At 37.5% G+C, this 16,263-nt stretch overlaps 3 protein-coding genes across 3 annotated transcripts in view; all 3 read right to left on the bottom strand.

Moving 5' to 3' along the window:
* LOC123694235 (ADP-ribosylation factor-like protein 4C) overlaps positions 1 to 16,034 on the bottom strand; it is a 54,596-nt gene extending 38,562 nt beyond the window's left edge. Inside the window, exon 1 of the mRNA XM_045639611.1 lies at positions 15,570 to 16,034. The gene's annotated coding sequence lies outside the window, so the exon portion shown is untranslated. The remainder of the gene's footprint in view (positions 1 to 15,569) is intronic.
* Positions 6,225 to 8,189, bottom strand: LOC123694550. The gene is made up of 2 exons (XM_045640015.1): positions 8,114 to 8,189; positions 6,225 to 8,014 (listed from the first exon to the last, which is right to left on the bottom strand). Exons 1-2 carry the CDS (start codon positions 8,187 to 8,189, stop codon positions 6,225 to 6,227), a joined length of 1,866 nt encoding a protein of 621 aa, XP_045495971.1.
* On the bottom strand, positions 8,212 to 11,550 carry LOC123694549. The gene has a single exon (XM_045640014.1). The coding sequence runs from the start codon at positions 11,548 to 11,550 to the stop codon at positions 8,212 to 8,214; it is 3,339 nt and encodes a 1,112-aa protein (XP_045495970.1).
* Positions 16,035 to 16,263: the final 229 nt, after the last annotated feature.

Below are 16,263 nucleotides of genomic sequence, written 5' to 3'. Positions count from 1 at the left end.
GCCTCATAAGCGAAGCGTTGAGGTGGGTACTACTGTCACTTCGCGCAAAACATCTGATTTTTCAAACTTAAAATGTCTTTATGTATCATACATTGCACTTGTAAGATAATACATACACACACATATTAAGAAAAAACACTATTTTTAACGTTCATGATATTTTTGATGTCATTTTTGTTATTTAAACTAGTTAAAAAACAGTTTAAAAAAGTTCTGTCTTGGACGTCCGTGTGTCTGTATGTGCGGATCCTTTTTCTTGTTAACACGATAGCGACCGAAATACTTTACTAATCGAGTCTTTTTTTTTCTCTTACGCTTGAGTATGCTCAGGAATAGAACCCTTTCATTTTTCAGGGTCTGATTCGATGTGGTTTAATTGTTATTAAATAAACAAAAAAAATATCGACTTTTTTTTTTTTTTATAGTGTACTCAAAATTCACCATTATAAACTCGATTCTTTATACTATAAGCCAAGGTTTAAAAAAATAAGTTGGTAGTCAGTCCCTTAAACCTGCGCAGTTTCACATCTAGGTGGGGCCACAAGAAAAATAGCTCAATTATTACGGTACCGCTTTCTTTACTTTTCCAAATGTTTTATTTTATTTCATTTTTATATTTATAGTCACGTACTCTTTATAAATAATCAATTTTATTGTAAAGGATGAGATTATGAGGCGTGCACTTTTGGATTTTCCAAACTATTTTTATATGTAATGGAATTTATTTTGATATCTATTTAATTGAACTACCTATATTGGACTGCTAATATTTCGTTTAACATAAAATAATCAATATAATATCATTGAGTTAATATGTACTACGTATTAACTCAATGTATAATATAGGAATCGTGTTCAAATGAGATCAAAGAAATCATTCAAGTAGATGAAAAGGAAGCAATTAATTCATTTATTATCTAATACTATCTGAAATAGCAAATATAAATTATGTAAATATATAATCAAAGTCGATTTCAATATAGGTACAGTACATTATGTGTAGATTATTCGTTCTAAGATATCATGACTCATATTGAGCATAATATTTATTTATTTTTTGTGGTATACGTTCAAGAGAAAGTTATAACTTTACATCACAACGGTACGTTTATAGTCATCGGAGATGAAAATGCATTGCACAACGATCTTATGCGTGAGAACAACGTGCCTGAAGAGTTTAATGAAAGGATTGAATGAAGTGATATAATTATTACTTGAACACCATAAATGGGAATATCATTTCCATCACTCGTCATTACAATGTTATAATTGGAGAAGTTGTGATGTTTCTAATAGTTTCCTAACTAATGTTGATCGTAGAGTATGAGTAGCTCGAATGGTAGGGGTGAAATTTTGAATTCTTTATGGTTATAGTATAACTTATAATCATAAATTTTAGTAAAATTAATAGACATATATTGCCTGCTTAAATTTAATATTAACCGTGAATTACCTTTTTTAGATATAATATTTGTGGCGTATTTTATGAAATATCGAAAAAGTTGAATACCTCAAATTAGATTGCTCTTACCATATCATATGGAAGTCAATATAAAAGCGGAATAAAGGAATCGACAACGACCCTCTGTTTGATACTCAAATATTTATAGCAAAGGGCATTGAAGCAGGTACCTGTCTGCCGAATATACCTTTGTGATACCAGGCACGAATAAATGCGGGGTCTTCAATGTTATTTTGTGTATTATTTTTTTGCTACAATGCCGTAAAAGCAAACATGGAAACGTGGAATCAGACAGATAACCTAACAAAGGTTACTAAGCTGTTGTTTTGGGATTTCAAAATTGAACGCACCGGCGTTTTATCTACCTTTTTATTTTATTAGGCGTCTTCTTTTTAAATGACTAAAGTCAATTTGTTTACGACATAATTCCATCTATCCTCTAGTGTAGTCTAGCACGAATAAATATTGGTTAACAAATTTTCGTAGCGTCAATAACGATATGATAAATAACACTCATACATCTTGATATGTCGATAGGTTCAATTAATCGAGATGACCTCGATGAAACAAGTTATTAAAATGGAAATACAAACTAAGTCAGATCACACACATAGATACATATGTTGAGATTTGTATCTGTGTATATTTTATTTGGTAACACCTGTTTAACAATGGTGGAAATAATTATTTTAAATTTTAGCAAAAACTACTCTACGTTTCACGGTTGTGTTAAAAACGTGACCAATCAAACCAATAATGTTCTATTGTTCGGTGTTAATCTCATGTGACTTCCAGTTCAATGTAGCTAGAATGTTCTTATCTACTAACTTCTGAACTATTTGATGCCTTTTGTACCTTTATAATTTGCTTCAGTATTCAGAATACTAATATAAGATATTCCATATTTGCTCGTATATTTTCCAGGAATGTTATCTTTTTTGATAATTGTATATCTATCAGCCTACAACATTCAAATAGTCATATTCATTCCTTCGAGTTTTACTCCGGTACCGGAGCTTTGTGTTATTTGAAACCATAATAATTCATCTGCATACAAATATAAGTCAAATCAGGTCAGTAGGTTTGAAAGAGTTGCAGACATCCATCTTCCGATCCATACAAACTTTCAGCTAGGTACCTATTAGTAAGATTGATAAGGAATTTGCTTTGCATCTTGCGTCTGGTTTTGGAACAAAGCCAAGAGAAGATGAAGACAAAATCTAATGGTAAATTAAAAACATATGCTCCTGATATTATGCCCACGTGCAAAGCAGTATACTCCTTACACATTTCTGGTCGAATCCTGCATTTCATAAATTTTAGACACATAAATTTATTGTATTTCAGATACCTTGTGTTGTTATCCACTAGGATGACTTGAGATTTTTTATAGTCTAATTGTATTGAATGGACGTGACAACTCCGACTGTTCTAATGGCACCGAGGCGTGGTCTTTGGACCATTGCGTGGGAATACAGCTTAATGTACGCATAATGTTCTCTGTGATATGGGCACGACTCGATCATACGTCTTAACTATTTCACACACATTAAGTCTTAGGTGTAAAAACGTATGCATTATCTTGTAGGGCTTCATATTTCACCTTGGACACGCGAGTCAATACGAGAAAGTGGGACAAATGTTTATTGTTTTTACAAGCGATGATATTGTTTACAACACCAATTATCGTAGTGCTAGAATAGTGGCGCTTTCTTTGTTCAGGGTAAGATTGAAATTTATTTGATTGAAGTTTAATAAGGTTAAAGTCCACATCAAATCATGGAATTAACTTCAGTTTCAATCTGAACCTCAAATTGCAAAAAAGGATCGATATGCGTTTTTGTTCAGTACATATAGGGAGAAGTTATTCAAAGGGCATACTCCAAGATTAAATTGTTAAGTACATAAAATTCTACCTGTTTTATGGGATTCATTTTACACGCTCAGTTCTGGTGTTACTATTTTAAGTCAGTCTTTATAGACAATTATACAAAGAACAAAGCTATCTATATACTAACAAAGCAATATAAAAGACCTCATTTCCACTTTTCAAACATAAAAAAAACAATCAATCAAACGGACAGTCCACTACAAACGTGTACTCGATTTTACGGATACTATAACTGGACATTATTGCTTTAGATTTCTTACGGTAGTTTAAAATAGATCTAAAGTCCGTTAAACATTTGTTTGATGTGTTTAACATGGAACATCCGTTAGGTAAACAAAATGTTAGAAAGCCTGCATGAAATGTAACAGAAAAACGTGAATAAAAGGAGAAAAAGGTGGGTAGAGCCTGGAAGATTAGTGGTACAGAATAACATGCTCGGCCGCGGCCGGCTTGATTCATTTTTCATTCGATCTCATAATTTGTATCGTATTTTAATATTATAAGTATATTCTAAGATGTTCTACGAATATGTACCGCAGATAGATAGTTTAAGAGATAAACTGTATTAAAAATAATGTTAAGATCTTATAAGAAGATCTTAAAGTCTAAGATCTTAAAGTACTAAATAAATAACAATTGTACATATTTCAGTAAATCACCAAATTAAACATAAACAAGTACATTCACAATTTAATATGTCAATACCTCAATCAAGCGTTTATTTACATAAATTACAATAAATATTGAAATAGCCGCAATTAAAGAAGACACACATAAAACCGGCTTGAAATGTTAAGAAATAATAATTGACAGGTAGTATTTATTTTGTTCTATTGAACAAAAAGGTTAACCTTTAAATTATATTTATTTAATTTATATTTAGTAATAATTTTTTGGTAGGTAGAGGTCCTTACTGGAACTTGGGTAAATGTATTTTATGTTTCAATCAAAACAACCCATTCCTTTTTATGTTATCTATCCGACGACTAACTAGTAAATAGTAAATCATGTACATGTATAATGTATATTATTTAGAATAAGAACACGCTATTGGAACCAATATGATGTTTTCATATAATAATTTTGCAAATTGTCCAAGATCTTTAAAATAATTCGACAATAAAAAAACTTCTTAGTTTTGTTTTCCTCACACTGACCAAAGCCATAAATATTCCAATCCCTAATATTAATAACTTTATATACAAATCTTAAGAATGTCCATGATTCATTGATTTCAAGTTAGGAATGTTTGACCACAAGATGGTCCTTTTAAAAGGGCATGAATCAGGATACAGGTATGCGTGGAGATACAATCGTCAATCGTCATATTGTTTATCAGATAAATACCATAAGTAGATGTTTAACAGGTAAATAAATTGTTGTTCTATAGGTGAATCAAGTTTGTTGTGTTTTTCCAAAAGGGATTAATTGCTGAGCCGGAAAATTTTACAAGTCTAATTTTGTAAGTTGTAAACATGGTCATCGTAAAATCAAAGACAGACATAAAGTTCTTTAGGGTTCTAGTAATTAAAAACTTCTAAGGTAAGATTTTATGAGGTATTAACATTGAGAAAAATAAAGTGTAAAATACTTAATTAGCATTTAATGCATCTTTAATTAAATACCAGATTATAATAGTGAGAATAATTATTATGATCGATATTTTGATAAAACAACATTCTACTAGCATTGAAATTTCATATTTCATGACGATTTTTGATTAATTACCAACTCTCGAATCTCAAGAAATATTCGCATAAATGTCTCTTCGATTACGCGTAGAAAGTGATCAGTAAAAAGACAATACAGCAATGATTGTTTCAAGATTCCTCTCATTCATTGAAAGGAATCGAAAGGTAAAAGCTATAAACGCTGCAAATCATTGCTGTACGGCACAAGTCTATAACTATTTTGCACCGTACTATTTGGATGCTGGGTTTGAAGTAAATCAAAATGCCTAGTTGATGATGTTTTGCTATGCCAGGCCTCGCCGCTTACTGTAGAGCTTGTGGACTGTATGCTTGAGAGTACTTGTCGGATGTGTTGACGAGTCGAAAGTCCTGACGAGAGTGATTTTAGTCCGATTTTTGCGCGTTAATATGCGCGGACTAGTGGGGTGCGTGCGGAGGTAGGCATAGCGCGTTTATTTCTATACAAATTACACCATGTTTCTATATTTTTATCACTATTTACATCATTATTTATAAACTATTTATTTATTAACTACTATAATAATGAGTCTATACAATTTCCAAAACTATAACTATGAGTAAAGTATTAATGTAAACAAACTATGGCTTTTCACTATAGACACAAATAAATCAACTATTATTTCCATTACGACATATCTATTATTAAAACACAAATAAGTTCTCTATACATTCACTATTAAAACATTCATATATTTGGTCGTTTTACATTGATAAAAATGTAATCGAAAACACAAACTACTCAAACGTTTTGACTCTATACTATTAAAATTACATAGGTTATGTGTTACACTATATGACAATGGAATATATGAAATTATAATAAAAACGATATAAATTACAATATTAAGTTATCGAACAAAGTGAATTGTTAGATCGAGACAGAGCGATCATGCTATTACAAATCTCAAGAGTGAGATAGTTGCTGTCTTTGTCGCGTGTACACTACTAGAGCGAGACATGAATATATCACTGTCGCATGTCAATTAATAGAGTGAGACACAACTATGAAATTATACTAAATTCTCGACATTAAACATAATAATTCAAATAAAGTTATCAAAAAAACACAAAGCTATAAATGACTATAAATTATTTACGTACATTCGTACCTATTGTTCCGAACATTCCCCCCGCCGTGAACCGCTACGTCTATTAAGGTTCACTTGTTAACAGGTGAGGGACAATTTTCAACTAGCACCACCATTTTCTTGACCGGTCGTCGAAGCTCGCCGCCTCTTGTCTGCACGTCTGCTACTCGCGTCACGCCATCGTTGCCGGGGTAGATGCGTGATACTCGTCCCATAGGCCATGTGTTGCGAGGCATAGTGTTATCCACAATTAACACTACGTCGCCTATTTGCGGTGATTTGCCTCGACCGTGGGGGTCGCGTCGCTGTTGTAGCTCGGGCAGGTACTCACGCAGCCATCGCTCCCAGAACATATCGGCGAGTCGTTGCGCCGTCCTCCATTGCTTACGGCCGATGAGATCTTCGTTTGTAAACGAGCCGGGTGCGGGGTTCATCGCCGGTCCCAATAATAGAAAATGATTTGGCGTTAGAGCTTCCGGGTCTTCCGGGTTCACAGATACATGTGTTAGCGGTCTATTATTCACTGTGAATTCCACTTCCGCTAACAATGTTAATAAAATTTCTTCTCGCGGGTGGCGTTGATTGAGCGACGCGTATAGCGCCGTTTTCACACTTCTCACTAGTCGTTCCCAGGCCCCGCCCATAAAGGGAGCTCCGGGAGGTATGAAGCGCCAGTTGATTGCACGCATGCTGGCCTCGTGATGAGAAGCGTCTTGTATAGCGTGTCGCAATTCCTTCTCGGCGCCGTGCAGGTTCGTGCCGTTGTCAGACCATATTTCTGTCGGACAACCTCTTCTAGCTATGAATCGACGGATCGCCATAACCGCCGATTCTGTGCTGAGCGTGTTCGCAAGCTCCAAGTGCACGGCGCGAGTCGTGAGACATGTAAATAAACTCACGTATCTCTTTTGTGTAACTCGTCCCACGGTAACCGTCAGAGGGCCGAAGTAGTCGAGGCCCGTGTAACTAAAGGGCCGACGATGATGCGCGAGCCTGCACTGTGGTAGGTTCCCCGTAGGCGGTGTTGCGGGCGCGCTTCGTCTTCTGTGGCATTTTATACACTTATGTACTATTGAGCGCGTGATCGGTCGAAGTCTAGTAATCCAGTATTTAGCACGACACTCATTTATTGTTGCTTCAGCCCCCGCGTGATGCAATCGCCTATGTACGTATTCTATGTATAATTTTGCGATGTGATGATCGCCGCATATCACAGGCGGGCTCGATTGCGTGGGTGTGATGCCTTCCGTTGCGCTTATACGTGATTTAATTTTCAGTAAACCATCTTCTATTTCTATTGACAACGCTCGCAGTTTTCCTTTTTCCATGTTAGCTATTTCACTTGAAAACGAGTCGTGTTGTGAAACTCGCACGAGTAATTCTTCAGCGCGTCGTAAATGTTCGCTTTCTATATTTTTAAAGCGACGTTCTTGTTGTACGTTTTTAATACGTAACGATGAGCCGGGCGCAATTTTCTTTTTCGTATTTTTGCTATTCCAATCTGCGTCGGCTTGTTGATTTTTTCTATTTCTTCTATAACCATAACAAGTCTTATGTGCGGGGCGACATAAATCAATAAACTGTAGTATTCTCGCCGTTGATCGTAGCAGCCGTTCCCATTTGGAAAAGCGTTTTGGGTCGGGCACGGCCTCGCTGTATGTTGCGACGTTGCTTATAACGAGATTTACTCTCTCCTCGCCAGTGGGTGTTTCTATTGTAGGTCGCTCTGTAGGCCACGTAGACGGGTCGTCGCGCAGGAACGGAGGGCCGGTGAACCATCGATGTTGTTTACTGAAGTCTATCGGCACATCTCGAGTTGCATCATCCGCGACGTTGAGTTTAGTGGGAACCCATCGCCAGTCTGATTATGTGCTATTTTCTTCTATAGCTGCTATGCGATGCGCGACGAACGGGCGGTACGAGCGGGCGCCGGTCTTGAGCCATGTTAACACGGTTTTACTATCGGTCCAATATGTCGTAGACTCTGGTTTTATATCGTGTTCTTCTATAATGCTGCGGCTCAGACGACTACCCATCACGGCGGCTTGTAATTCGAGTCTAGGTATAGACGTAAGTTTTGAGCGGGCAGACCTTAGCTTTAGCTGCTACGAGTGATATGTCTACACCGGTCGTTGTCGACGCTCTCCAATACGCTATTGCGGCGTAGGCTTCCTCGCTCGCGTCTACGAATATGTGTAGCTGCAGCGATGTAGCGTTACTGTAATGTAAGTACGCTCTCGGTATTTTTACATCTTTTAATTCTATAAGATGTGTTATCCATTTCGTCCACTGTTCGGCGAGATCTTGCGGTATACGTTCATCCCAGCCGGTGCCACGCCTCCATATGTGTTGTAGTATGCGCTTAGCGCCTATTGTGACTGGTGAAGCGAGGCCCAATGGATCGAACAGCGACATGAGAATGCGTAGTGTTTCTCTCTTTGTTGGCTGTGAGTTTTCTATGGCGTCAGGTGGCAGACGCGCTAGACTTAGGTTGAAGCCTATCTCGTCGCTCGCTGGGTCCCAGATCACACCCAAAGTGCGCTCGACGTTGCTGCTGCCGTCCAATGATATCGATGATCTCGTTGTACCCGGTGCTAACGCGTTTAACACGTTACGCGAATTAGACGTCCATTGTCGTAGCTCGTAGCTCGCTTCTTTATGTATTTCGCTTATGCGTCGAGCCGAGTTGATCGCTTCATCTTCAGTGTCGTAGCTATTTAGGAGATCGTCGACGTAGTGGTTTCGTACTATGGCGTCGTACGCCTCTGGATCAGATTCTATGTATTTAGCCGCGTTTCTATTCTTGATGTATATTGCTATGGCGGGTGAACACGTTGCGCCGAATATTAATGAAGTCATTCGGTACTCGTCGGGCGCTGTGTTATCTCTGCGGTCACCACGCCAGAGATATCTAAGTGCATCTCTGTCTTCATTTTTTATTTTAATTTGCATAAACATTTCTTTAATGTCTGCTGTTATCGCTATGTTGCGTTGACGGAATCGCATTAACACGCCGGGTAGCGATTGTATTAGATCGGGCCCCTTGAGTAGGTGATCGTTTAACGAGAGTCCTTTCGTTTTCGCGGCCGCATCATGAACTATTCGTATTTTCGCTGGTTTAGTAGGGTTAAACACAGCGAAGTGTGGCAGATACCATGTTCTTGCCTCTATTTTTTCAGACGGAGCTCGTTCGGCGTACCCTTTTTCAATGAGCGCTTCCATTTGCTCTGTGTATTTTATTTTCAGCGCCGGGTCGCGGTCTAACTTCTTTTCTATGTTGACAAGACGTTTTAATGTGTTGTGGTAATTGTCGGGGAGTTTGATTTCTGCGTTTTTCCACAGTAGAGGGACTTCATATTTTCCCTGTTTTTCTATAACTCCCTCGTCTAGTGTGCGTAGTGCGCGAACGTCTGGGTCGGTGCTCGGTCTCTTTCCCTCTATTAACAACGATTCCAATGCAAAGAATTGTCGCAGTTGTTCGTTCATTTCTTCATCAGTAGACTTGACGTAGTTTACATTGAAGCGTTGTTTCGTTGTACTATGTGCTATTGAGCGTGCACCGTGTAACACCCAGCCGAGCGGCGTGCGGGAGGCGATAGGTTGATGTCGCCGTCCCTTTCTAATCTCCGATGCAATTAATAAGTGCCAGTTATCTTGTCCTATTAGCACTCGTGGTTTTGCTTCTCTATATTGTAGATATTTCTTTATATCTTTCAAGTGGCTGCAGTCGTGAAGATCTCTCTCAGTTATGACTTGCGGTGAAAGTTTCAGATTTTTCAATGTTCTAGCGTGAACGTCGTATTTTCTATTAGAACCCCCGATGATTGTTATGTTTACTCGTCGTGATGTCGCTGATAACTTATGATCGCCGATCGCTTCTATGTTCAATGATTCTATTGGGCCGGTCGCCCCGGTTTTGTTCGCTATTTCTTCATCTATTAGCGTAATCGTTGATCCGTCATCGAGTAAGGCGTGTGTGTCGACGCTTCCCGACGGCCCCGTGACGTGTATGGGCACTATTTTTAAGTATGAAGTGCACCCATGTGTTGCCCATGTTGAAGCAACAGTTTCTTCTGTTTTTTGTTCGATTTTCTTGTAATGCAATAATTTGTGATGCCAATATTGACATTGATCTATATCGCATCGTACTCGCTTGCAACGATGCATTCTTGTTCTATAGCGCAGGCACGAGTAGCACAACTTCTTTTCTTTTGCGATGTCCCATCGTTCTTGAACGGTCGCTTGCGTGAATTTCTTGCATTCTATTGTGTCGTGATCCCCGGTGCAGACGACGCATCTGTTTCTATTGTCTATTTTTTCTATTGAGTTGTAGGTCTTGTGTCGTCTTGTTGCTATTTGAGGTGCCGGCTCGTGCAATGTGTCGGGTTGCGCATAACGACTGCAGCGCTCCGATTCTCTATTTAAAAATGCAGCCAGCTTCTCTAAGTCGGGGTCTTCTTGTTGTTGTTCTGTTGCGAAGTCGTACCATCTGTAGCGCAGCGACGGAGTTAATTTTTCAATAGTGACTTTTATTGCTTCCGGATTAAACAGATAATGTTGTTTGTTTAATGCGCGTAGCGTAGCGACTGTATTTGCTACTCTACTGGCGAATATGCAGATATCTTTGGGGTTATCGGTGAGACGTGGTAATGCTCTTAATCGTTCCATTTCGACGAGTGCTATGGAGTCGGGTCGTCCGAATCTGATTTTCAGTGTGTTCATAACATCTTCTGTTTTGGCGTTGTATAATAAGAGATTTTCAACGGCTTCGCGGGCTCTTCCTATTAGTGCACGGCGTAACCTCGCTATGTTTTCATTTTCTGTGAATAGCTTCTGTGTTTCGTCGAAGGCGGCTTTAAAACATAGCCAGTCGTGATGAGACCCCCCGTATTGTGGTAAATCTATGGGGCGGGTCGACTGTGGCCCTGAGCGGGCGGCGATGGCTATGGCTGTTGCGAGCTCTGAGATGTCTATTCTGCCGTCCTTTTCTATTTTCTTTGCCTCTGTGAGGTGTGTTTCGGCAGGCGGATTCTTTAATGTGTCTGCAGAGTCGGTTTCTGTGAGCCATTGTGCTATTCTCTCGTCGGGGTTTTGTGCTGTGGCAGCCTGTTCTTCGTCCTTTTCTAATTCGATTGTCTCTAATCGTGCGGCGGCCAGTTTAACTTGTAGATTAATTAATTCCTCTTTAGCGCGAGCTATTCTTAAAGCCTTGGATGGTTTCTTGCAGGCTTCCGTTGTAGGGACGGTTTTCTGTGACGTTTCTGGTAGCGGAGCTGTGGTTTCAGTCGTCGTAGTCTCTTCCGTAGTTGGGGTACGTGAAGAGTCTTCCTCAATTGTGACGTTTTCTTCGCTGCTTCCCGCTCCATCCTCGTTGCGCTTGCTTCTTGTTGTAGGCATGATGATTCGTTATCCGGCAGTCGAAGGTCCAAAAATGTACGGCACAAGTCTATAACTATTTTGCACCGTACTATTTGGATGCTGGGTTTGAAGTAAATCAAAATGCCTAGTTGATGATGTTTTGCTATGCCAGGCCTCGCCGCTTACTGTAGAGCTTGTGGACTGTATGCTTGAGAGTACTTGTCGGATGTGTTGACGAGTCGAAAGTCCTGACGAGAGTGATTTTAGTCCGATTTTTGCGCGTTAATATGCGCGGACTAGTGGGGTGCGTGCGGAGGTAGGCATAGCGCGTTTATTTCTATACAAATTACACCATGTTTCTATATTTTTATCACTATTTACATCATTATTTATAAACTATTTATTTATTAACTACTATAATAATGAGTCTATACAATTTCCAAAACTATAACTATGAGTAAAGTATTAATGTAAACAAACTATGGCTTTTCACTATAGACACAAATAAATCAACTATTATTTCCATTACGACATATCTATTATTAAAACACAAATAAGTTCTCTATACATTCACTATTAAAACATTCATATATTTGGTCGTTTTACATTGATAAAAATGTAATCGAAAACACAAACTACTCAAACGTTTTGACTCTATACTATTAAAATTACATAGGTTATGTGTTACACTATATGACAATGGAATATATGAAATTATAATAAAAACGATATAAATTACAATATTAAGTTATCGAACAAAGTGAATTGTTAGATCGAGACAGAGCGATCATGCTATTACAAATCTCAAGAGTGAGATAGTTGCTGTCTTTGTCGCGTGTACACTACTAGAGCGAGACATGAATATATCACTGTCGCATGTCAATTAATAGAGTGAGACACAACTATGAAATTATACTAAATTCTCGACATTAAACATAATAATTCAAATAAAGTTATCAAAAAAACACAAAGCTATAAATGACTATAAATTATTTACGTACATTCGTACCTATTGTTCCGAACAATTGCTTTGAAGGACTTTCTTTTAAAAGGATCAAAGAACTTAGTTATCGATAAAGTCTGTTCCATTGCATTCATTCGTTCAACTATAATGATTAAAAAGTTATAAATTCATTTGACTGTTTCGCCTGCCTTTGATTAAAATGCACTTTCTTTGAACTTTAAAGTGCTTTAATCGAACCGTTCACATGGTACATGGGATGTAGAGAAGATTTAAACAAAATTTCAATGTGTGCGTTTAACGGCCAGGTGGCAAAACTGGTTGCCGGCCCTCCACTTCGCCGTCAGGTGTGTTTGCCAACTGCAATTCCAGATTTCTTACATTCGCTCAACATAATACGAAGACTATAATACCCAGGTCTTATAAAAATAATGAATAACATCTGCTCTGAATGCATTGTTTTGATTAAATATTACCAAGTACGAAAAGATCTTCTATTCAAAGCGGTTTTATATACAATGCTGAAATTTATACTCCAGAGATTTCTTCGTATAGCAAAATAAACATGCTATGTTTTTATTTTGTTGCTCTCTCTTGTGCGTCTACTAAAATAAACAATGACGACAAATAAAATAATATTAGAATATGTTGGTATTTTAGCGATCCTTAAAAATAATCTGGAATTCTCGGAGTTGCGCTGATATAATTACAGTGATCTTCCTTGATACTCAACTTTCTCAACTGGTGCGTCATGCCTGTTTTTAGTTTTAATAATATTTCATTGGCAGCATGCGCAAGAGCACGAAATGTTGTGATGAAGAGATTTTCTTGTTAATTGTTAGTTAATTGAATATCTATACTAGGGTCATTGCGCCTGTTCGCGTCCACATGCCTATTCGCGTCCATTTTGCGGATATCTTTTAGAAAATTCACGAAAATAAGTATACTTTAAGTAAAATTGTACTAAGAAAAATTTCCGATAATACCTCAATATATAAGAGACATGCACACATATTCAAAAAAAGCCTGCGCACCGCCTATCCTATTTAAAAAAAATATTTAATTTTGGCTATTAAACGAAAGAGCTAAAACGCGCGGGATTTTGAGAAAAAAATAGTGCGCAGCGTCGCGTTTGACGGTAAGTATCTTATTGTTAAATGTCAATTTTTGAATATGTAACTGTTTCTTTACTTTGCTAACAAAACATGGAATAGTATGGATTATAAATCAGCTTATAACTTTTACAATTAATAGCTAAAATAAGGTGGACGCGAATTACTACACCGAATTTGTACAACTTCCATTTTGCGTCCACGGTGGGCGCAAACTATACCTATAGTGCATGACAATAGAACATATTGCGTCCACGTTGTTTTTCATTACGTAGCAATGAATTGTTTGTTAAAATATGTATTTAAAATAGATTGTAAATTTTTGACTAAGACTACAAGTTGATAACTTAAATTTTCATACAATTTAATTTTCACATAAAATAATTTTTATGCTATTTTTTCATTTTAAAATGAGTATTCTAAGAATCAGACTAGTGTCTTTGAGAATGAGAGTCAATAAGTCTGTGGTTAAGAAAATAATAGTATAAACAAAAAATAAATTTAATAGAAACTAAAAAATAGGGTAGGTAGGTAATCTTAACAGAACTGATTATTATTTATTTACATAACGTAACTTTATTTTTTGTTAATTTTTAATTTTTTAGTTCTAATAATAATGAGAAGATAAATATAAATAAGTTTTTCCAGTTTCCTTACAGTGAATGTTGATTTTAGGGTTCCGAACCTCAAAAGGAAAAACCGGAATCCTTGTAGGATCACTTTGATATCCTGTATGTCCGTCTGCCGGTCTGTCTTCCTGTCAAGACCCTTTTTCTCAGTAACGCGTGGAGGTATAAAGCTGAAATTTATATTGAATACTCAAGTCTACGGTCCCTTGAAGCAGTGAAAAAATCAAACTTATAAGCCAAAGTAATCAAAAGATACAGCCGTTTATGCTGCAAATTTTCGCAAATTTCGACATTCGCAAGGGAATCTAAAACCTACAGGGTACTTTAGATGAACACAGACACTTGAAGTTTGGTACGAAGCAACGTCTTATAGCACAAATAAGGGAAACATTGAAAAAATAATCATTTGCAGTTAAAACAAATGAAAAAAAAACAGGTTAATACGGAACCCTCGGTGTGCGAGTCCCACTCACATTTGACCGGTTTTTATTAAATAACTGTATTCGTAAATAAATAATTTATTAAAATCTAATTTTTATTTGCATTTATCTGATAAAAAATCACCCAATACACTCTTAATTCCTTTTCTAAGCTGGTGGACGCGAACTGGTCCACAGGTGGACGCAAACTGGAATTTTTGGACGCGAACTGGGTAAAACGCCTAATTCTGCTATTTGTCTAGATAAATAAAAACCACATGATATTTCCAAGACAATTGAAAGTAAATCTTAAAATAGACTATGTAATGAACACGTTACATAAATTTTGCGTTGAAATTTGTTCTGGAACATTTTTATTTTCTCCTTCAAACTTTCCAACTGCACTAAGTGGACGCGAACTGGCGCAATTACCCTATGTCGTGTTCGCTTTTACGTCTATTTTTATCCTATTTTATAACAATTTTCCTACTAATATTTCTAGTCTTCTAGAACGATGTTATCATGTTATCAAGAGGGTAAACATAACAATGGCAAGAGATAGACATGAGTTAGATAAGGGCGATCTAATGAAAACACATCTAATGAAACAAAGATGCGACGTCTGTTGTGTTTATCTAAATTCTCTCTAACTACGTCTTGCATTATGTTATTACGAAAAGTGATCGTGCTGTAATTACTATCACCTTTCTTATCAATCTTATTATATAACAAAAACACGCTTCTTACTCGAGTGTCTCAGTAATGAAATACATTACTATACTGACTGATTATTTGCATTCAATGTGGTTCTTTCTTTTGTTGTCGTTCATCTACTGTGCTGGTAAAAAGTCATTATTATGCTTAGTGCAGCCTTGAAGCTTACTAGATAATTAGATGTGAACTCGCTGTATTTATTTTCTGTTTATTGTAAACTCACCGTGATGTTATTACAGCTCTTTATGGTCACGATAGGTCCAATCAATATGCAACCGTGGTGTAAACCGCACGGTAAGTGCTCTCAGTTTCTCTCTGCTTGACATCCACTCGGTTATTGATTTGCATGCCTTCCTCTCTTCCTGTGATCACTAAACTTCACGTTAGAGGTTCAATAGCAAAACACAAACCACCGTGATATATGAACGGGACAATCGAGCGTTTCACTTGTCAATAAGTCACTCAGGTACTTATCTAAGATAATGTATAATATTGTCATAACATCAGTACAAAAATCTTAAATACGTATGTAGGCCGACGAATTTCACTTCAAAGTCGTATTGATTGTGGTCGGATGGAATAAAACAATGGTGAACACAGCCAAAACAATGCAACAACGCGAGGCGCGCACCGCACGTGCCGCCTCGCTCGCGGGCACCTCAGTACTGACGGATCCGCGCCCGCGGTCGGATCGGATCACGCGCGACGGGGACGACTAGACGCGCTCGGAGTGCGTCGGAGCGAGTTGCTAAAGATTGCCATGCGATGCATTCGCACGCCCGATGAATTTGGCCGTCTGAACAGAGCAAGGTGAACCATGGTGGTTTATTTTCAGTGTGACGTCAATGCTCTGTCAAAGCGACAAGCGTTGCTCTTAAACAAGCTCTACTTAAAACTGTAGGCTCTTGAAAGATCGC

Source organism: Colias croceus, chromosome 9, assembly GCF_905220415.1.
Source record: "Colias croceus chromosome 9, ilColCroc2.1".
NCBI classification, from domain to species: domain Eukaryota; kingdom Metazoa; phylum Arthropoda; class Insecta; order Lepidoptera; family Pieridae; genus Colias; species Colias croceus.
The sequence above is the reverse complement of the archived record's forward strand: the minus strand, read 5'-3'. Positions and strand labels throughout refer to the sequence as shown.